A 23,101-nucleotide genomic window follows, 5' to 3' on the forward strand; every position below is an offset into this window, starting at 1 on the left:
CCAAATTAGCATTTTTCCTTAAGGATGCTTTTTTCCTAAAAAGAAGCATGCTATTCCTTTCTCCAGAGAGAACAAATCAGGTGCATGCTCCCTTCTGAGGTTGTACTGTTGTCTCACTGGCTGCAATAGGCTTGTCCTGGGACCCTGGGTGAACTTCTGAAAGGCTCTGATCTGTCAGATTTGAGTCCCTTCTGTGATGTAGATTCTTTTGCATGTATGCTAAGCTTTTCGTCTTCAGTCACTAAATTTTAATTCATCACTGGCTTTAATTGGGAAACGATCCACACTTTTCATGAATGATCGTGTATAGGGATATGAAGTAAAGATTCATTCTTCTCAATGATTTAATGGCTACCTGACAGAAGAATGGATGGACCACAAGTAAAACTGGAGCAAAAATTTGGGAAAAAGAGGATGTTTGAAACGTAATACTCCCTTCAAACATGTACACAATCACACAATAACTCATCTAGCTTACATGTATGTAAGCTCAGATTCAGGCAATGGTGTGCATTTGAATATTTGTTTTGTCTAGTAGGGAGTGGTGGGGAGGAACTCAGTGCACTGCTTCATGGCTTTATCTCATTTATTCTGAACCAAATTGTTCCTCGCTATTACTAATAAGACTGCTTTACTAAAACAAAAGGAAGCATTCTCAACCTCTACACGACACATTTAATTTTTCAAGTGCCACATTGACATTAATCACCCAAGTGTGCCATATGGTGGCTGCCATTTATGTAGCAGGCGGACTCTGCTAAGTTCCTTCCACTCTCTGGGCCTCAGTTTCTTTGACAGCAAAATAGATGGGTGGGGCTGCGTGATTTCTAAGATCTCTTCCTACTCTCTGGTCCCGATATCCTTCTCAGAGAAGCAGCACTGAGGTGAAAATACGTTATATATATATATATATGTATATATATATATATACATATATATATATATATGTTTAACTAGCATGGCCTTATTATTTTTGTTTCCCACATAGAGTTTTCCACAGATCCTTTCCTTGCCACAGATTTTCTCTAGTGGGGCTAGAGATCTTATTTCTCTATTGATCTTTACTACGTCAAAGTTTGGCCAACTGGGAGACATTATAACATCATAGCTTTGGAGGCAGACAACGTGTGTACAAATCCTGGCTCTCTGAAGCATTATTTTAGGCAAACTATTTAAGCATTCTAATAACCACTGCACTGAATCATCATAAGGGGAAATGAGATCATGCTGCGGCACATTCAACCCAGTGTTTGGAACATAATTCAGGTTCAGTAAATAGCAGCTGCATTAAATGCTCACTGCCGACTCTTGCTAGGAGCCCCATTTCACAGGTGAAACTGAATAACTTGATTTTGCATGGGCCTCAGATGAATCCCATTTCAATCTGGGATACTGCTTCCATTTTTTCCCTATCATCTTGAGGGAAATGTGAGACTTCCTCATTGCGCCTGAAAAAAAATGTAATAGGGAGGAGTTTCTTCTTTCTTTCCTTCACAGAGGATTTTACAAGCATGAGGCTGAATGAAAAGCAAAGTATTATTTTTTCTTTCTGAATAACTTGCTCTGGTTGAGGAGATGGTATTTCTAAGTGTGGCATTTCTGTCCTTTTAGAGATAAACTGAAATGGTTTTTTTCCATTGTAATCTGGACTTGGGTCCCACATTCATATAATTAGGTACTAAGCCAGAGAGGGAGGGTGGGGTAAAGAAAGCCTCATATTATTTTAAACAATGGTTGCTTCTTTCTTGAGACTTCACATGGGAGATAGTCTGGGGACATTTCAGAGATCTTTGATCCCTTTCCAGGATAAGATCCTACAGTTGGCCTCAGATCAATGTGGCTAGTAAAGGTTTCCCAGGACTTTGCAGAAATTACTCTAATGGTACTGAGATCTGGTGCAGTTTTCGATCTGGGTCTGAGTCACAGGAAATATAGTCATTATTTCCAGTTTCTGTTGGCTGGTTTACCAAGGTGTTCCAGGGCCACCTGTTTTGAATTCATTTCCTTTTCTTCAGTTTGGAAAAACTTACAGGAGTCCCATCAGACCACTCCCAGGAGCCAGCATTCAGTGGGTTTCTTTTATTAAATCCAATCCAGAACTGCCTTTCTTCTGTCCTGTGAATAGAAAAACAAAAACTTGGCTCTTCCTATTGAATTCATAACATTATGTAAAAGGTTCAAGAAATATTTTAAAGTAATTATGTGTGTAGGAAACAGCTGATACTACTGGCAGGATGGATCAAGTCAAACATTTACTGAACATTTCCTTTATGCAAAACCTGAGCTATGAAATGAATGTAGAGAAGATTAGCCTGGCTTCCCGTTTCTCTTGGCTTATTGCGCTCACTGGTGACGTGCGGTTGGGGGAAAAGTCAACCTATATTGAGAACATTGCTTTCTCATGTTCATTAGGAGTGGCAACACCTTTCAATCAAGATAAGAACACATGAAAGCAAGTTGGTAAGAAATTTTGGAGCATCTTTTCCCTAGAGGACTTTTTACTATTTCCTATGTATTTATTACTTTACTATGCTTTGATTTGTTGCTTTTTTTTTTTTTTTTGGTCAAATGTTCACATATTCTCTGAAGGTTAATTACCACCACCCCCTTTAATAGAAGGTACACAGTAGATTTTGTTTTTTTTGTTTTTTTCAGATCCCAGCATAAATAATTTCATAGCAAATCAGTCTGAGGCACAGTAGATTAACTTCAGCAGTCACCACTGGGTTAGATGTGGTGAGAAACCCCACAGAGAACCATCTTCCCTCCTATTAGGTGGAGGAAAAATACATCAAACCACAGAGTACTCAATAAATCAACCAATAAATTCTAACTGTACAATAACCCATCTCACTAAGACAATTTTCTGAGAATAATTTGGAGAATTAAAGATTTAAAAGATTCAGAAATCATGACAGATGCTTTATTTTCATTAGTACAGAGAAGAAAGACTATTCTGAAGCATCCACTTCTCAAATATGAGAGCTACTGTGCCTGAACAATACAAATGAAAGTAAAATGTGACTTAGAAATCCGAGAGGTCACTGGGGCCTGGCTGGCAACTGCCATGATTACAGTTTACAATTTACAATTTATAAGGTTATGGAGGCAGAGGATGCTGCCTTGAGGTTAAGCCAGGTACCTTAACATCAATGGTCTAGGCTGGGAATTCATATCACTCTCCTGCCTTGAGAACTTTTTGTTCCTTTACTCACAGAGTTCAACGTTTTTCCTGATATGTCCTGGCTCTTAGGTAATGAACTGGCATTAATTTTCTCTTCATCCATTTCCTAAAATTGTATGATTTTTAATAATATAATAAATAATAAAATAGAAATAGAAAATCAGTGCCATAAGGAGGAGAATATATGCTAACTATGAGATTTGGTTTATTTGCTCTAAGCAAACATGAAATTTTGTTGAACTCCCTGGCAGTCTGGGCACAAAGTAATATTATATAGCTTTTATGATTAAGTGCTAAAGATTAATAATTTGATAGATGCTTAATATTAAAGTAATTTCAAGTGTGAGAACTTATAGAAATAGAAATGACATAATGATATTTGATCTCACAGCAAATTTGGAAGCAGTTTGCACGTTTGTTTCACATAGCAAACCTCACTATACTCAAGTATGAAAGGATGTTTTGCAAGGGGCTAAAGTCATGAAGCAAAGTTACAACTTAGAAGGATGGAGATAATCCCATATCCCTTGGATCTGTGGCCTCATATCAGACTAACAATCCAATTAAATCCAATTAATCAGGAAGCTTCTTGAACTTTTCTTCAGTCTGAGAGAATCTGACTCAGCAGCTCTGGTGTGAGACCAGAGGGCTCTGTATTATAAGGTGTCCCAAGTGAGTGTGATAATCAGCCAGATTTGGGAAGCATGATTTTTAGGTCAGCATTTCCCATAGACACTAGCAGTTCCATGGAATGTTGATAAGTATTCTCAAAAAAAAAAAAAAAAAAAAAAAAAAAAAAGAGGGAGATTTGTGGTCAAAGAAAGTGCTTCCTTCTAGAAGCCTTTACAATGCTAAGGCATATGGCAAATTTCCAAGTTTGTGCCTTGTTTTGCAAACATATTTGACTTTTCCCCCCCCAACAGTGCTCTGTGAAACTCACATTGGGAGATGTTGTCAACGACTCCTACCATTAAGGTCATTACTGTTGATGTTGGAGATGAATAATTTGATAGATATTACATATTAATCGTTTTGTGGAATATCCTAAAGGAAACTTATGGGAAGACCAGGATTTTCCTCAAAAAGTTGTTCTGGATTTTTCTCTGTGATTCAAGCAAGTGTTTCATTGAGACTCCAGATTTCCAGAGCTTAGAGCATAGTACTTGGTGTTACATTTGTTTTTACTAAATAAATGTGTGGAGCCATGGAGTCAGGCCCCCTTAGACTACAACATTCTCAGGGGTGAGATTTTGTCCATCCTATCTATTGCATGCTCCAGCCAACTATGCATATAAAAGTACCCCTTCCATAGAAGATATTCCAAACATGTATGCTAGTTGACAAGAACATTTTACAGAAAGAGGCCAATGGATAAGAAGGCTCACTAAAAGAGAACATAATGGCTGTCCTCAAATAACCAAAAATAGAGTAGACTTGATCTGTATTGCTCTGGCTTACTAGAAAGTTGATCTTTGAAATCACCCTCCAGTAATGGAACGGGCATTCTCCCAAATAAGAAGCACTCTGAAAGGAATTGTGCAGACAGAAGATGACCACAGGAATACCGCAGAGCGAATTTTTGTATTGGGTAGAAAATAGTACAAGCCTTTTACGTTTCTTCAAGTTTAAACTAAATTGATTTTCTAACTCCATGCAGTTCAAGATTCTGTAAACTTGCGAGGTAGATGCCAACAAGTGAATGCCTGGTTCCTCAAATGTAAAATTGGGAATCAATCAATAGGGCTTTCTTTTTTTTCCAAGCAAAATCGTACATGGACTCTATTATAACAAAATAAATAGAAGAGGAGCTGGTGGGAGCTGCTCTCGTAGGTCAGTGAGCACAGAAGCGGGACTTCTGTCCCTTGTTCCCTTCCTAGTCCTGAGTTCCAGGACTCTTGGGATTCCCAGGCAACAGTTTGAAAATCACGGGGCTAGATAATTACTGAGTTTGGCAGAGAAGCTCTAAAATTCTGATTTGAAGTACACAGAAAAAATTTCAAATATCAAAACAATCATCACTTTGTTCTTTGTTTTATGTAATGAGAACTGGGTGCAATATAAATATAAAACTGTATATGTACGTATTTTTCTTTCACAACTAATGGCTAGTTGCTTTTAGGCTTAAATACTTGAGATTTTAAACAAATATTTGGGATACTCTTCCCTGAGAACTTATAACTGGGAGACAGAATATTTGATTGCATTTTTCAAAATGAACAAGTATTTACCTATTGAATTTTGAATGCAAAAGCTCATTCACAAAATTCTCTTCCTCAATATGGGCAAAGCTTGCAAGATGAGCTCCAAATTCTTCACAAAATGCTTCTGCTTCTCTCCATGTTCTTTTCATCAGGACTTTTTCACTATGAAATACCTGGTTTAATAAGAAGCAAAGAAAAGTTGACACTATCATGGATAAGGTGAGGTTGTTTAATTCTCGACAAGAAAATAACAGTAATATAATTGTCATTAATCTATATTAAAAGCTTGACCCAGTAGGGGAAAATAACATTTATTGAACTAGAATGTGTCTACTCATCGTAAAACTGTTATCTCATTTTATTCTCACAACAAATTCATGAGAATGATAGAAGGAATCAGCTGTTTTATAAAGGAACTCCTTGAGTTCCTTTTTTTTTTCTTCTAAATTTCCTGTAACTGGCATATACTTGTCCCTTAATAAATGTTTGTCAAGAGACAATGAGAGTCAGACTAAGAGAGATTACAAATTTCCAGTCACAGAGCTACAAATAGGCAGGACTAGGATTACATCCAGCACTCCTTCCTGCAGGAGCCCATGAATTTCCATCCCACCAGATTGCCTTCTGACAAATTAGAATTGGCTGAAGGATCATGAATCTGGCTGACCCACAGCAAGAAATGAGAAATGAGACCTGGGACCTAGGGCAGGTATATTACTAAGTTCTTTGGGTTTTAGCTGTGCCTAAATTCTCTGCTGTTTCTCAGCTGTCCTTGCAATAGCAGGAAGAAGTCAGTCAAATGGAGAGTCTGGTCCTGCCTTTATTTAAGATCAAGGGTAAGGGCCCAAAAACACAGAACTCCAAATCCTGGGCCTCTGTGCCCTCCTTGTTTTTAATTGCCTGACACTGCTCCCGAGTTTCTGATGCCAGGCAGGCACCCTGCGGCCAGGCTTCGCCAAGCTCTGATTTGCTGAGACCAGAATGAATGCTTTTCCCAGTCCTCTGGGCCACAGCACAGCCTTTCCATCTTTTAAATTATATGTCAAAACTCAGCTCCTCTGGGAACCTTTTCTTGAATCACTTAAAATTCATCAATCCTACCACCATGCCCATCAAACACACCTTTACATTTGTTGTCACGTCAGGGCAATATATGGTAGAAAAAGCACTGAACTGGGATTCCCAAGACCAGGAATTTATTCCAATTCTGTCAACAAATAATTGGGATCTTGGGCAAATCACTTCATCCTGCTGCCTCAGTTTGCTCATTTGTAAAGTTTAACTTACTGCTTTGTGAGGTCACTGTTACCCAATGAATTCAGTGTAGGATTGTGCATGCGTACATTAAATTGAGTGCATTCACAGATATTTCATGATAAGAGGATTGTTAGGTAGTGATTTATATCTAGGATCTAAAGCTGATTTGCAAAAAGACATTTCTTCACACACTTTTTTCATACACACAGGTACACACACATATCAAGTATATGTATTAATTTGTTTGATCCTCAGATGTCTGGCAAGCTGCAAAAGCTATTCTTAGCAGCAAAATGATAGTATTCCATAATAAATACTTTATTCTTTTTCTTACAAACGATATGGAATTGTATCATTTCAATACCCAGTGAGGAGTACATTGCAACAAAAATAACATTGACTGGGGCCTGGATAACAATCTTCGTGAAGAGGCCTTCAGTATCACCAGGGATATGTCAGTCTTTCAACTTAAAATTTTGGAATATAATTGAAAAGATAGAGGCAGCCAACAAATATTAAGTACCTGCTGTGTGCCAGGCACTGCTCTGGAATAAAGGAATTGGAGATACATGGACAAAACTGAAATAATGTTTGTTCCATTCAGAATGTCTAGATACCCTTGGCATCACCTTGAAGCAGCTCGCCAAGCCAGGCTCTGATTCCCAGTCCAAGTAGCAGGGGTGAAAGGGCCATCTCTCTTCCTGCTCCGTTTTCTCCTGATTTCCCACTGGTTGCTTACACAGGGACATTGCCTTAAATTGTCTGCAGTCCTTCACTTCCCAGCGACCAGGTGGATTCCTTCCTCGCATGACAACACAGCCACCACTGTAGCCTAAAAGCAGAAAACAACACTTAAAAAAATGTTTATTTATTTTGAGAGACAGAGAGAGAGAGAGAGAGAGAGAGAATGAACGTGAGTTGGGGAGGGATAGAGAGAGAGATCCCAAGCAGGTTCCACGCTGTCAGCGCAGAGCCCAATGTGGGGCTCAGTCTCATCAACTGTGAGATCATGACCTGAGCCAAAATCAAGAGTCAGACATTTAACAGACTGAGTCACCCAGGCACCCTGAAAACAGCACTTTTTAATACCAGAATGACTAGAACATTTTGTTCTTGGAATACTGGTCTTTGGAGTGTTGCATAACTGACATCTCATAATGAAGAGACCACATAAGAACAATAAAGATGAGAAAGAATGCTTTACTAACAGGACTATCTTCTCTTCATCTTTGGAGGAAAGAATAGAAGATGAAAAAGTGAGGGTAGAGAGCCTGTGAAGACTGAAATTTGGACATTTTGAGCTCAGATGATAAATGATAGAAAACTAGGCACTGTTTAACCTGGGACTGAAATATCCCCCATAGCCAATCAAATCCCCAATATTTCAATCAAATGCCAACATTCCTCTATTTCCAATTATTGCACTTTTTTTTTAACTGAGCAGAGAAAAATTTAGCCCACCATTTACTGAGCACTTACTCTGTACATCATGCTCTCATACCCCATTGTGAAAAATCAACAATGAAAAATGCATAGTGCTTACCCTCTGAGAAATAGATTTGACCAGGAAAATACATAAATGATGGATTCAAGGCAGACTGCAAGATGCACCACAGAAAACCAAACTGCCAACCATGGGAGAGTGGAGAGAATGAGCTAAATTACGTATGGAGTAAAACTGGGGGCAGGAATAAAGGCAGACATTAAGGAAAAGGGGAAGACCATCTAGTTCTGGATGAAGCTCTATTCTTTTGTGTATGTTTGAACATTTTGGAAAATTAACCATGTTTTTCCATAGAAACAATTTCTTTGTTGAGTTAAGGTGCCAAGTTTGTTGTTAACTCTATACAACTCATAGGATAGCTAAAAAAAAAAAATACCCCTCAATTTTTGGTGAATAATAGAAAACAATCCCATTTGAAAAATAGAATAAAAATTGAGTAAGAATGAACCTTTTTTCTTGAAGCCAAAGTGATCATTCATCTATCTAAATCAAATTCAACCACAACAAAATTGTGCATCTATATCTACATACCAGGCTAGTCTGTATATTAGCTACTAGACAAAGGAGGACAAAACAAAATAAAGCAAACAACCCCCAGCCCTTATTTTAGTGTGAGGCATAGACACATTAATTCGTTGAACATAATGTGTGAAGTACTATAGTAAGATTTCTGTGGAAGATTTCAGAAGGGGTGATGGAGTATGCCTCGGGATATCAGTAAAGGATTTGCAGCAACTGACATTTTAGCTGTGTTTTGAGGGCTGAAAAGGAGAAAAAGAGTTTTCAAGGGATGCTTGTGAAAAAAAAGCAAGCAATTAGAGATGGAGCATTTGAGGACTCTGATGACTCTGGACCTAAAGGCACTTTTTAAAATGTAGTTACTTGGGACTATATATGTGTTTTACTTAATTTCCATCACAAAGAATGGCTTCAATTTTTTTTTAAACACATGGTAACTGGACTTATCCTTGTCAGCCATGGGTGGTTATTTTACACTCACAGCAAGACTAAAGAGAGGGTTGAAGAAGAGGGGAAGAGAGAAGAAAGAAGACAGAGGAGGACATACAAGGATCCTCTCCTAAAGGAATGGAAGAATTTGTGGAAAAGGAGAAAGAATAAGGGGGCTACAGAACCAGTGTTTGTGTCTTCAGCAATCCTGAGTGTACACACTGTGTTAGACACCAGGCATCATGGCCATCCACAAGAAGCCTACAGTCGTGTGTGTGTGTGTGTGTGTGTGTGTGTGTGTGTGTGTGTGTGCGCGCTGATATGTCAGAGAGACCCACAAAGGTGAAAATGTCCAGTAGTAAACAAGAAAACATGACTAGTATGACCTGTATAGAAGCAAAGAAAGTCAAAAGAGAGTTGGTCTATACAAAAGCCGTTAGTCGACTCCATTGGCCAGAACACCTAGGTAGTGTTAAAGATGAATGAAAAATGATTGGGGGCCACACAAGGAGAAAAGATTATAGCATGCAACTGCAATCTGTCATGAATGGAGCTTTGCAGTCCTGTTCAATGTAACTTTGGAATGCATCTCACAATCTAGCTGGGTCCTGAACAAAAGAGGGGATGTTGCATACTCCCCTGTGATGAGATTGTAATGAAATTGAGCTATGGAAATCCACATGAAAGCCTCAAACATAATATGCTAATGGAGTTGCTCTAGTTGAGAGAGCTGGGTACATGCATTCCCTCTCAATTCCATCATCCTTCCCTAGCATCCTTGACTTGGAACCTGTCCAAAGTATGGGCTTCTAGTCTCAGCACAAATATTTAGTAACTCAAAATTCAAACAGGTTAATTAATCACACACACAAAAAAACCCTTGTCTGAAATGTGGGGATAAGAATTCCTTTTTTTCCTCAGTGGTTTTCATGAAGATCAAATGGAATAATGTATTTAAAAGCACCCTGAAAGATAGGAAGGGCTAAAACCAGCCCTAAGATGTTGCTTCTATTCTTTTTTGACTGTTTATTACAAAAGCTGGGATTTTGTGGCATGAGTTCTGCCTGCACGTTCAAGGAATTTTTAAAAAGCTCGATTCAGCAAATTTAAAATGTAATATACTTTTTTTGTTGTTGGTCTTGCATTTTGTCTTACTTTTTCACATCAGACAATGATTAAATAGCTTTGGTTTTAGATACTATAGATACCCAACTCATCTTCATTAGTAGAGAAGGAGATGTTTGTGAACTACTATGAAGGTGAAAGTGCTGTGGGAATGTTACTGGGATTCTAAAGTGGTTAACTTAATGGAACATTTGACCCGAATTTTGGAGTCTCAGCCCCAAAGAAGCAGTAAAGCAGTGTAATAAAGGGAGACTGGGATAAGGGAGATATAAACCGAATTTATAATCCTATATTGTAGGCATGCTTACAAAAGCCAAATAATAAAGGTAGGGTATGGGTGGGAGTGGAGGGGGTTTTTCTCCCAGAGATATTGTTCTCAAATTCAATAATTCATCTCCCATTGGAGAAAAGTTATCATTCTGTTTCTCAGTGGTGAATCTCACATTTAAACTGATTCTCCTTATCTGCCTTACCCTCCGTCTATCCCCCTTCACTCTGTCCATGGAACATGAATGAGTGGCTTAGGCGGTTAAGCATCTGACTCTGGCTCAGGTCACATCTCACGGTTTTGTGAGTTAGAGCCCTGCATTGGGCTCTCTGCTGTCAGCACAGAGCCTGCTTCAAATCCTCTGTCCCTCATCTCTCTGCCCCTCCCCTGCTCGCACACTTACTCTCTCTCTCTCTCTCTCTCTCTCTCTCAAAAATAAATAAACATTAAAAAAAAACACGAATAGGATAACTTTGGGTCAATTAAGAAATTCCAACTCACTGCTCTAGCCCCTTCCATTTGACAAAGCTATCTAACCATATAAATTGAACTGAGGTGAGAAAGCCTCCATTTTTCACCTCTCTGGTCAAATATCTGAAAGCAGACAAACAAAATCTATTTGTGGCCTCAGGGTAGGGGGTAACTGTAGCTGGGCCTTCAGAGCCTCTGGACAATTATTTTTCTTTAGTCTGTTTAGTTATTTTCCCATTCCTTGCAATAATCCTTTCCAATCATTTTTTTTTTTTTTACTATGACCAAGTGAGATTTATTCCAGGTGTGCAAACATAATTCCACATTTGAAAACCAATTAATGTAATCCACCATATCAATAGACTAAAAGAAAAAAAATCATATGATCATATGATCTACCCACCTTTCTTCTCTGTCCTTTTCTCCATCTTCATGCAGAAAAGTGATGCAATGGGGGTAGCTTCCGTGTAATGCTGTTAGGTATTTTATATGGTCTTTATTTAACTTCAAAAACTCTGAGATGGATATCATATCAGTATTTACAGTTTGCTAATGGAAAAATTGGGGCACAGAGGTTTGGTAACTTGCCTAAGGCCACACAGTGAGGGGTTTGATGCAGAATTTGAAAACAGATTTAACTAAGTCTACTATGAGACAATGCCAAGGTACAGAATAGGCAGGCATTCAATACATAGCTGTTGAATCAATGATTGAATCTTCCCCTCAATTATGTTCCTCCTTTTCTATAGTCATGTTTCTTTTCTGTGTGTGATCACAGCATTTCCGTAAAGATCTCTGATCCCACTTTTACCTTGTATGACAGTTACTTACATCATTACAAAAAAAAATATGAAAATACCCAAAGAGTGCCCAGAAATGAGAATATGTTTGTCCTCATTTCAGAACTCGGGGAAGCGTTAAAATGGATCAGCCTATCTACCTGCTGGACAGACTTTTCTTTGCTATGTGGAGGGCACTTTCAAGAAAAAGAGATCTGATTTACTCTACTGGCATCCCATTTTCTCTGTCACTGGCAGAAGATTTCTATTGACTTGGGACAACTGGGGTAAATGTTCTGGAGTTATCCCATTTAGTGTCCCTAAATAAGAAAGTCCCCATTTTTTCCCTTTAATTACTGGTACTAGTTAGTATGTATCAAAACTGGTTTTCCTGTTTTACCTGAATAGTTACTTCTCTTAAAATACCAAGTGATGGGGCGCCTGGGTGGCGCAGTCGGTTAAGCGTCCGACTTCAGCCAGGTCACGATCTCGCGGTCTGTGAGTTCGAGCCCCGCGTCGGGCTCTGGGCTGATGGCTCAGAGCCTGGAGCCTGTTTCCGATTCTGTGTCTCCCTCTCTCTCTGCCCCTCCCCCGTTCATGCTCTGTCTCTCTCTGTCCCAAAAATAAATAAACGTTGAAAAAAAAAATACCAAGTGCCACAGTCTCTTTGCTGTTGTTGTTTTAGTAAAATAGCAGGAAACTATCTCTTTATAAAGATATCCCAGATACGAAGCTATGAAGTAACCCCTAAGGAATCAATGGATCTAGGCATTGATAATTAGCGGCTTCTAACATTGCAAAAAGTGAGAAAAGTGAACATTATGTGCCTTAAGATAGAACACACAACTACTTATGAAATGGTTTTCCAAAAGAAAAGAAAATCTGAATTATATAATGCCTTTGATTCTACCTTCTTAAAAATAAAAATGTCAATTTTATGGAAAATAAAGAGGATAGAGTAACGCATTAAACAACATACGGGGATTCAATCAAAAAGTCCAAACTGTAGGAAACTCTGCAGGACAAACAACCCACTTGCATCAACAAATAAAATTTTTTAAAAATAGGAGGGGGCAAAGAAGAAGGAAATGTAGAGATTAAAATAGACTTTAGGGGATCTATCAACCAACTGCAAATGTATAAACCTTTTTGGATCCTGATTCAGACAAACTGTAAAATCTGTTGTATAATATTATGAATCATTTAGAAATGTGAGCATTAACTGAAGACTTATGATATTATGAAATTATAGTTAATTACTTTTAGCTGTAATAATTGTCTTATATTCACATTTTTTAAAAAGAAGTCTTTATCTTTTAGAGATGATATTGAAATATTTGTGGATGAAACAATATGATGTTTGGGATTTGCTATGACAAAATATTAGAAGTGTTGGGGAGAGTGGGTGAGTATATAGATGAAACAAGATAGATTGTGAGTTGGTAATTGATGACACTGGGTGATGGGTATATGGTGGGTCATTACACTATCTGGTGAACATAATACAATGTTGAAAAAGTGGCAGAACTGTGATTCCCCCACAGATTGAATATTTTGATGATATGACATAAAGACAGAGTCTTGGCTAAGTTTATAAAAAAACTGCAGGCTTCCTATTCAGTGGTCAATTTATATAGTCAGTCTGGGCTGGATTAAGATTCTGACATGAGGACGAAGTTAATGGATACTTTTGTGACAGGCAGGGAAAAAATGTGATTTAGGATGGCATTTCTGCAAACTGCAATTTAAAAGAAAAAAGGAAACACAGAGGCTTTTATATTGCTATTTTCTTCAAAAAAAGATTTACATTTTCATCTTATTCAGAGACAATTTACTCAATGTCAGTCAGCATGAGCAGCCAAACTGAGCATCATGATATTATTTTTGCTTCAGGGAGAAGAGGAAAAGAGTAGTGCCACTCAAATAAATTATAGTAGAAACTTATGAATGACAAGGAGCTCTGCTTCAGTTCCAGATTTTAGACATCCAGATATGCCCCAAGGAAGGTAACATTAAGAACCAAGATTTTGTCTATTCAAAATGTATTAATTTATTTTGACAGGTATAGACATTCCTAACAAAATTCCGAGGTATATTAGAAATGAAGCCTGAGGTTTTTTTTTTTTTTTTTCAGTAATAGTGTGACATGGAACTTCACTATTGTCTGCATTTTAATAATATTCACAGATTTGTAGAATAAGAAGGTTGTTTACTGAGTGAATTATGATGTTTCTCGTTTAGAGCCATGCAAGTCACCAGTTTCTATACACATTTCCTAAACCGATGCTTACACACAAAAAATCTGATTTGTCTTAACTTCACCTTGCAGTCATCTTTTTAAAGTATAGGTTTTTTTTAAGAATAATAAACTATGTATATTAGAGCATTTTGAATTCATAGCAAAACAGTGGAAAGTACTGACTTCCTTTATACCTCCTGCCTCAAATAGGTAAAACCTTCCCCACTATTAACATCTCATACCACAATGGTACATTTGTTAAAGCCTACAGTGACACATCATTACCACCCCAAATCCATGATTTACATTAGGTTTCATTCTTGGTGTTGTACATTCTATGGTTTGGACAAGTGTATAATCACATATATACACCACTGTGTATATATAGAATAATTTCACTGTCCCCCAAATCCTCTGTGCTCGGTCTATCAACCCCTCCCTTCCCCCTGACCCCTGAAAACCACTTTTTACTAGTAATCTTTTTACTGTGTCATAGTTTTCCCTTTTCCAGAGTGTCCTATGGTTTGAATCACGTAGTTTGTAGACTTTTCAACTGGCCTTTTCCACTTAGTAATATGTATTTAAATTTCTTCCATGTCTTTGAATGGCTTGATAGCTCATTTCTTTTTAGCAGTGAATAATATTCCATTGTCTAGATGTCCCATATTTTGTTTATCCATTCACCTGCTAAAGGACATCTTGATTAATTTTAAGTTTTGGCAAGTATGAATAAAACTTCGATAAAAATCCATGTGTAGATTTTTGTGTGAATATCAGTTTTCAGTTTATTTGGGTAAACACCAAGGAGTGTGATTGTTGGGTTATATGGTGAGAGTATGTTTAGTTTTGTACGAAACTATCAAACTGTCTTTGAAAGTGGGATGCTATTTTGTTTTCCCACCAGCAATGTATGAGTGTCCCCATTGTTTTATATCCTCACCCGTGGTTTGGATTTTGGTCATTCTCATAGGTGTGCTGTGGTATCTTGTTGCAATCTATAATTTCCTAATGACATATGATGTTGAACATATTTTCATATGCTTGCTTGCCATCTATATAACTTTATTTAAGATCTTTTGTCCATTTTTAATTCTTGTCCTTCATTTTCTTATTGTTGGGTTTCAAGGATTCTTTGTATATTTTGGATTACAGTCCTTTGTCAGATGTGGTTTTTGCAAATATTTGGTCTTAGTGTGTGGCTTGTCTTCTCATTCTCTTGGCATTGGCTTTCTCAGAGCAGAAGTCTTTAGTTTTAATGAAGTCCAGCAAATCAACTGTTTCTTTCATGGACTGTGCCTTTGGTGTTATATCTAAAAAGTCATTGTTTTGCCCAAGGTCATCTGGTTTTCTATTATGTTATCCTTTAGGGTGTTACAGCTTTGGGACTCACATTTAGCTCTATGTTTTATGTCAGTCAATTTCTGGGCTCTCTTATGTTCAACTGACTTGTCTTCCCCCCCCCCCCCCCCATACCACACTGTCTTGATTACTCTAGCTTTATAGTAAGTCTTAAAGTCATGTAGTGTCAGTTCTCTGACTTTGTTCTTCTACATCTATATTGAATTGGCTATTCTTGGTCTGTTGCCTTTCCATATAAACTTCAGAATCAGTTTTTTCAATATCCACAAAATAACTTCCTGGGATTTTGATTGGGATGGTGTTGAATCTATAGGGAAGTTTGTGAAAAACTGATATATTGATGATACCGAGTTTTTCTATCCATGAACTTGGAATATCTCTCCATTTATTTACTTGTTCTTTGATTTCTTTCATTAAAGTGTATAGTTTTCTTCATATAGATTTTATATATATTCCACTAGATTTATATATGAGTTTTTCATTTTGGGGGTGATAATGTAGATGATAATATGTTTTTTAGTTTAAACTCCATTGGTTCATTGCTGTTATACAGGAAAGCAATTGACTTTTGTTCATTAATCTTTCATATTGCAATCTTGCCATAATCACTTATTAGTTCAAGCGATTTTTTATTGATTTTTTTCTGATTTTCTACATAGACAATCTTATCATCTGTGAACAAAATTTTAGTTCTTTCTTCCCAATCTGTATTTATTTTATTTTATTTTATTTTATTTTATTTTATTTTATTTTATTTTATCCTACTACATTGGCTAGGCCTTCTAGTACAATGTTTAAAAGAACTGTTGACAGGGAACATCCTTGCCTTGTTTCTGATTTTAGTGGGAAAGCTTTTAGTTTCTCACCATTAATTATGATATCTGTAGGTTTTGTAGATGTTCTTTCTAAAGATGGGCACCTGAGTGGCACAGTCAGGGAGCATCTGACTTCGGCTCAGGTCATGATCTCACAGTTTGTGAGTTCAAGCTCTGCATCGGGCTCTATGCTGACAGCTCAGAGCCTGGAGTCTGCTTTGGATTCTGTGTCTCCCCTCTCAATCTGCTTCCCCCCTCTACTCATGCTCTGTCTCTGTCTCAAAAAATAAATAAATGTTAAAAAAATTAAATATATAAAGTTGAAGAAGTTCCCCTCTATTCCTAGTTTGCTAACAGTTTTTAAAATAAATAGGTATAGGATTTTGTCAAATATTTTTCTGCATCCATTGATATGATAATGTGACTTTTGTTTTACAGCCTGGTGATGTGATGGATTACACTAATTGATTTTCGAATGTTGAACCAGCCTTGTATAACTGGGATAAGTCCCATTTGGTTGTGGTGTATAATTCTTTTTTACATTGTTGGATTCAATTTATTATTTTACTGAAGATTTTGCTATTTTGTTTGTGAGAGCCATTGGTCGTTAGTTTTCTTGCAACATCTTTGATTTTGGTATGAGGGTAATGCTGGCCTCAGAATGAGACAGGAAGTATTCCCTCTGCTTCTGTCTTCTGGAAGAAATTGTAGAGAACTGGCATACTTTCTTCTTTATATGTGTGGTAGAATTCACCAGTGAACCAATGTGGACCTGGTGCTTTCTGTTTGGAAAAGTTATGAATTTTGTTTCAATTTCTTTATTAATAGCTGTAGGCCTATTCAGATAGTCTATTTCTTCTTGTGTGTGTTTTGGCTGATTATATCTTTAAAGGAATTGGTCTATTTCATCTAGGTCATCAAATGTGTGGATATAGAGTTGTTCATAATATTCTTTTATTATCCTTTTAATGTCCCTGGCATCTGTAGTGATGCCTCCTCTTTTATTTGTGATGTTAGTAATTTGTGTCTTCTCTCTTTTTTTATTTTTAATTTAAAAAAATTTTAATGATTATTTATTTTTGAGAGACAGAGCATGAGTGGAGGAAAAGCAGTGAGAGAGGAGACACAGAATCCAAAACAGGTTCCAGGCCCTGAACTGTCAGCACAGAGCCTGGTGTGGGGCTTGAACTCACAAACTGTGAGATCATGACCTGAGCCAAAGTCAGACACTTAAATGACTGAGCCACCCAGGTGCCCCATGTCTTCTCTCTTTTTTTAGTGAGCCTGGCTACAAACTTATCAATTTCATTGATCTTTTCAAAGAACCAGGTTTTGGTTTTCTTGATTTTCTTTATGGAGTTCCTGTTTTCAATTTTATTGATTTCTGCTCTAATTATTTTTTTTTTAATTTTTTTTTCAACGTTTATTTATTTTTGGGACAGAGAGAGACAGAGCATGAACAGGGGAGGGGCAGAGAGAGAGGGAGACACAGAATCGGAAACAGGCTCCAGGCTCTGAGCCATCAGCCCAGAGCCCGACGCGGGGCTCGAACTCACGGACTGCGAGATCGTGACCTGGCTGAAGTCGGACGCTTAACCGACTGCGCCACCCAGGCGCCCCTCTGCTCTAATTATTATTATTTATTTTCTTCTGCTTACTTCGGATTTAATTTTCTCTTCTAATACTTAGATTGCTGGTTTTATTTTTTTTAATATTTATTTATTTTTTAGAGAGAGAGAGAGAGAGACAAAGTGTGAGCAGGGAATGAGCAGAGAGAGGGTGACATAGAATCTGAAGCAGGCTCCAGCCTCCCAGCTGTCAGCACAGAGCCTGATGTGGGGCTCGAACTCATGAACCATGAGATCATGACATGAGCTGAAGTCGGACGCTCAACCTACTGAGCCACCCAGGCATCCCAGAGATTGCTGATTTTAGATTACCATTTTCATTTAGTTTAAAATGTTTTAAGATTCCTCTTGAGATTTCTTCTTTGACCCACATGTTATTTAGACATGTGTTGTTTAATCTCTAAATATTTTGGGATTTTCCAGCTATCCTTCTGTTATTGGTTTCTAGTTTAATTTCATTGTGGACCAAGAGAAGACATTATATGATTTCTATTCTTTTAAATTTGTTAAGGTGAGTTTTTTGGCCATATGTGGTCTATCTTAGTGAACATTTCATGTGAGCTTGAGAAGAATGTGTAATTTGCTATTGATGGATTAACTAGCCTATAGATATCAATTATATCCTGTTGATTGACGGTACTATCAAGTTCAACTTTGTCCTTACTGATTTTCTGTCTCTTGGATTTGTCCATTTCTTTTCTTTTTTTTTTAAATTTTTTTTTAATGTTTATTTATTTTTGAGAGAGAGAGAGAGAGAGAGGGAGAGGGAATGTGGGCAGGGAAGGGCAGAGAGAGATGGAGACACAGAATCCAAAACAGGCTCCAGGCTCTGAGCTATCAACATAGAGCCTGACACGGGACTCAAACCCATGAGCTGTGAAATCATGACCTGAGCCAAGGTTGACGCTTAACTAACTGATCCACCCAGGCACCCCTATCCATTTCTGATAGAGGGATGTTACATTCTCCAACTGTATAATAGCGTCATCTATTTCTCTTTGCAATTCTATCAGGTTTTTTTGCTCATGTATTTTGACGCTCTGTTGTTAGGTGCATACACATTAAGGACTGTTATGTCTTTTTAGAGTACTACTCCGTTACCATAATGTAATGTCACTTTTTTTAATCCTTGAAAACTTTCCTGGTTCTGAAGTCTGCTCTGGGACATTAATATAGCTATTCCTGTTCTCTTTTGATTAGTATTTGGACAGTATATCTTTGTCCATCCTTTTACTTTCAATTTACCTGTGCCTTTATATTTAAAGTGGGTTTCTTTTTCTTTCTTTCTTTTAAAAAGTGGGTTTCTTGGGGAGCCTGGGTGGCTCAGTCAGTTGAGCGTCTGATTTTGGCTCAGGTCATGATCTCGCGGCTTGTGGGTTTGAGCCCCGCGTTGGGCTCTGTGCTGACAGCTCAGAGCCTGGAGCCTGTTTCAGATTCTGTGTCTCCCTCTTTCTCTGACCCTCCCCTGTTCATGCTCTCTCTCTGTCTCAAAAATAAATAAATGTTAAAAAAAATTAAAAAAAAATAAATAAAAAATAAAAATAAAAATAAAAAGTGGGTTTCTTGTAGTCAACATACAGTTGGATCTTGTTTTTTGATCTTCTCTGACAATCTCTGTATTTTAATTGGTATATTTGGTCCTTTGACTAATTATTATCATTATATATTTGATATAAGAAAATTATTTTGATAGTATTATAATAATACCTATCTCTCCTCAGGGAAGAGCCTGAGGCCCCCTAACCCATTTCCTCCAGGAACACATTTAGAGGTTATCTTATTGCCTATCATCTCTTAGGGTAGCCCTGATTGAGGCCCGTAAGTAAGAAAGGGACCAAGGCATCCAAATAGGAATTCATGCTGATGTAAAGGTGTGTTGGGTCTAGGCTGGTCACCTAAGAAGGGCCTAAAGCTTGTTCCAAAGGGGCTAGTTCTAGGGTAGTTTGTGGCTGAAGCCATTCATTTCTCTGGAACTGACTAACCTGGCACAGTTTCACGTTTTGGGATTCAGAGCTGAGCATATGAGGATGAACTAATAGAGCAACTCTGAAATCCTGGCTAAGGATAACAGAAGCCCATGGAGGAGATGGACTAACAAGAGTGTTACCTAAGTAATGGGTCAGCATTCCATGGCAAAGTGGCTGTGACTGTGGACTGATTAGATGTACCTATATGTGCCCATTCACTGTGCTTTGAAGTATATCAGACTAGTCTGGGCTGAGTAAGCCCCTGATATTCTTGGACAATCAAGGGCAGGGGGAGGGGGAGGGGGAGGGGGAAAAGCCTTTAAGGAGGAAGAAACTGGACTTCCTGCTAATAAAGGCATGTGTGGTCTTGAGCAATGAATTTACACCTTGGACCTGTCAAATGTCACGTGCGTCATACTTTTAAAAAAGACCAGCCATATTTCACCCCCTGAGAACCTGTAGTAATTGTTTTAATTGATTTAGGCATTAAGAAAACATTAAGGAAGCACCAGAGGAGCTGGATCACGGGATGGAAGGAATTTTGAGCAAAGGAAACAGGAAGGGAGGGGTGATGTTATCGTTCTCTCTACTTACGAGGCTGATATGCATTCCAGTGTGTGTACTGCACCGGCTCAGACTTCTGACCCTCTGCTGTCTTCCAAGTGTATTCTCCTGTGCCATTTTGATCCTGAAGAGCTATCCAGAAATAACTGCCCTTCATTTTTACCACACTACTGATCAAACTGGTAATAAAAGCCTGTTCAAACCTTAAAAACAGAAAAAGGAAATGGTTATAGTAAGTTCCTGGGCAATAAAAAATTGTCATTAAAGCATAATGAGTTGCACAGAATGGCACCAGAATAAGCACTTCTGATGAATTCTTCAGAACATGGAGCAGAAAAATACTCATAGACCCTGAGCATTACTAATACATGCTAAAGGTCACTGCAATGCTCAGAATTAGATGAATGAGGAGAATTTGAGTCTCAAAGACAAGGCTTAATTCTTTCAAGGAATAGAGTCCAGCTCCAGTTTCAGAGTATATGTGGTAAAGCCCATAAAGTTAGCAATGTATTTCTTGGCACAGCAAGTGCCCTGTTTTGTAATTAGGCCACACAGCACGTACCTTGCTTTAATGTGCGTGCAGGGGGGAACTGGCAGTGAGGGGAAGAAATGAGTGTCTGCCAACATGGAGTTGACATGTACCGCACTCCCCTCCCCCGCCACACTTGCCTAGTGAGAATGGAACAGAGATTGGAGTAGCAATTTTATGTATCCCAAATCAGTTTGTTCATAAGCACATGGAGTCCGTGGCTCATTCAAATGTGTTCAGATGGGCATGTTCACTGAAGATAGATTTAAAACCCTAGGAACTAATCCAAGGATGTACACCCACCAATATTTTCCCCACACAGCTGAATGAATTAGTGTTCAGTGATTGGTGGCAGTGCTCCTTCCCCAACATGAATGCATCAAAAGCGGAATCTGGAAAATTTGTGTATATGCTTCCACATGAATACCTAATAGAAAAACGTGAGTATTAAAATTTAACTAGCGTTGAAATTTTAAGCTAAGCTTGAAAAATTTATTTTCAATACACATGAAGTTTTGAAGAAACACATTTCAAACAGTGATGACTTTTGGCCAGAACTGCTGAGTCAATGAGAAAGGGAAGGCCTGATGAAATCATCCAGAAAACCTAAAAAGAAAGCAAATTAAACTTTTTCATCCAGTTCTGGAAGTTTTTCATTACCATGCATCTTTAAGTTGCTAAAGGAAACAAAAGCAATGGGGTCATTCAAGAGTAGAAAAGCTTCAAGGGAAATGGGGGGAGACGTACAATTTTTAACTGCCTTATAAACATCACTAGCAATATTTAGTAATCTTAGGCATCTATGATACTCATCTTTGCAGGACATATAGATTTTTATTATGCTTTACTAACTATTTTCTGTAGGTGCTCTATTAATAATCTATATAGCACACATCTAAAACTAGAAAAGTTCTTTTTTAACCAGATTGCAGTGGCAGAATTTTATGTAAATGTAAAAAAATGTAAATGTAAAATGTTTTAAATGTAAAAAAACCTCCTTCAAAAGGACCGTACGTAAAACTAAACATTGTCTAGATGCTATTGTAATTTTTTATGCTTCCAATGGTTCATACTCTCATAATTTAGAATCTGCTTTTCCTTCTCCCCTCGGAGACAGAGGAGCATTGTTATCATGCCCAGCTGGTGCCTTAAACTGCTGTCCTAGGAGGCTAGCATGGCATTGCATCGTTCAGGCTATGGCCCAACTACTATTCACTGTGCTGGTTCTAAACCCAAGGGACATTGCTGGTTCCTCCATGACTTTGTACTATGGCATTTATTGGATAATGGAGACATATAACATTGTCTGTAAACTTGGCCACTGGTATCATTATTCATGACAGCATTTTCCTTTTGTTCCCTGTTGGTTTTGGATTTATTTAGTCCACTCTGATTTGCTATTTTATCACTATGATTGCTTAAAACAATAGAAACCCTGTGTTTTTTACATTGGCAAGTATCTTTTAAGTAGTTGCATATAATACTCATACATTAGATCCTAAAACCTTCAAATCAGAACTCTAGTTCTCTTGGTACTGTTTAGAAGATAGCATTGTTAATATAGAAATTCAGCAAATATGTCTTTCTTTTAAATTATGTGCTCTAAGAACTTAACTCTGGATCACAGCATGCAGCCATTTCAGTGTCTGTTTCTAACCGATAAAGAAACAAGAGGATATTTTATACTTGTTACCACTCACTATTTGGTTCCAAACACTTAAAAGGGTTGTGAAAACTCTAGCTTACAGTAATAGAGCAGATGATCTTTTAAAGTCTTTTTTGGCCTTGTGTTTAGAATTCTGCATTTACGAATATTCCAGAGTTTTTTATATCTGGCCTTTTTGCCTGGTTTCACTAGATTATTTAATTCAAATGTTATGACTTAAGAACAAAAAGTACAGATTTTTAGTTTATTATTTGAACCAGGATAACATATTATATCCAAAGAGTTTAGTAAAGTAAATATTGTTGTTTTTTAGAAAAGCAAATGATAAAACACTTTGCGTTTGTGTAACTACTTATAAAATCAAATTTTTAGGGAAATAATTCTTAAAATCAGGAAAAAATTTTTTTTCCAGTCAGCTCCTTAAAAAAGTTAGGAAACCAAATATGCATTTTTCAATGTAAATAAGAAAAATATATCTTGAATTTTCATCAGTTTGTTAACAAATTGTTACTGATGGTGCTAAACATTACATTTTAATTAAAAAATGCAATTTGGGGCGCCTGGGTGGCTCAGTCGGTTGGGCGGCCGACTTTGGCT

At 37.6% G+C, this 23,101-nt stretch overlaps 1 protein-coding gene across 3 annotated transcripts in view; it reads right to left on the reverse strand.

Moving 5' to 3' along the window:
* The window catches only part of PLA2R1 (phospholipase A2 receptor 1), a 125,493-nt gene that overhangs the window by 35,533 nt on the left and 66,859 nt on the right, over positions 1-23,101 (reverse strand). For all 3 annotated transcript variants that reach the window (XM_086718712.1, XM_025912266.2, XM_086718713.1), the window contains 4 exons: positions 20,340-20,512; positions 7,272-7,474; positions 5,413-5,558; positions 2,031-2,115 (listed from right to left, as the gene is read on the reverse strand). In XM_086718712.1, coding sequence (XP_086574838.1) covers positions 2,031-2,115; positions 5,413-5,558; positions 7,272-7,474; positions 20,340-20,512 — 607 coding nt within the window. The remainder of the gene's footprint in view (positions 1-2,030; positions 2,116-5,412; positions 5,559-7,271; positions 7,475-20,339; positions 20,513-23,101) is intronic.

This window comes from Puma concolor, chromosome C1 (genome assembly GCF_028749965.1).
Source record: "Puma concolor isolate L17-30 chromosome C1, mPumCon1.1.hap2, whole genome shotgun sequence".
Classification (NCBI taxonomy): Eukaryota; Metazoa; Chordata; class Mammalia; order Carnivora; family Felidae; genus Puma; species Puma concolor.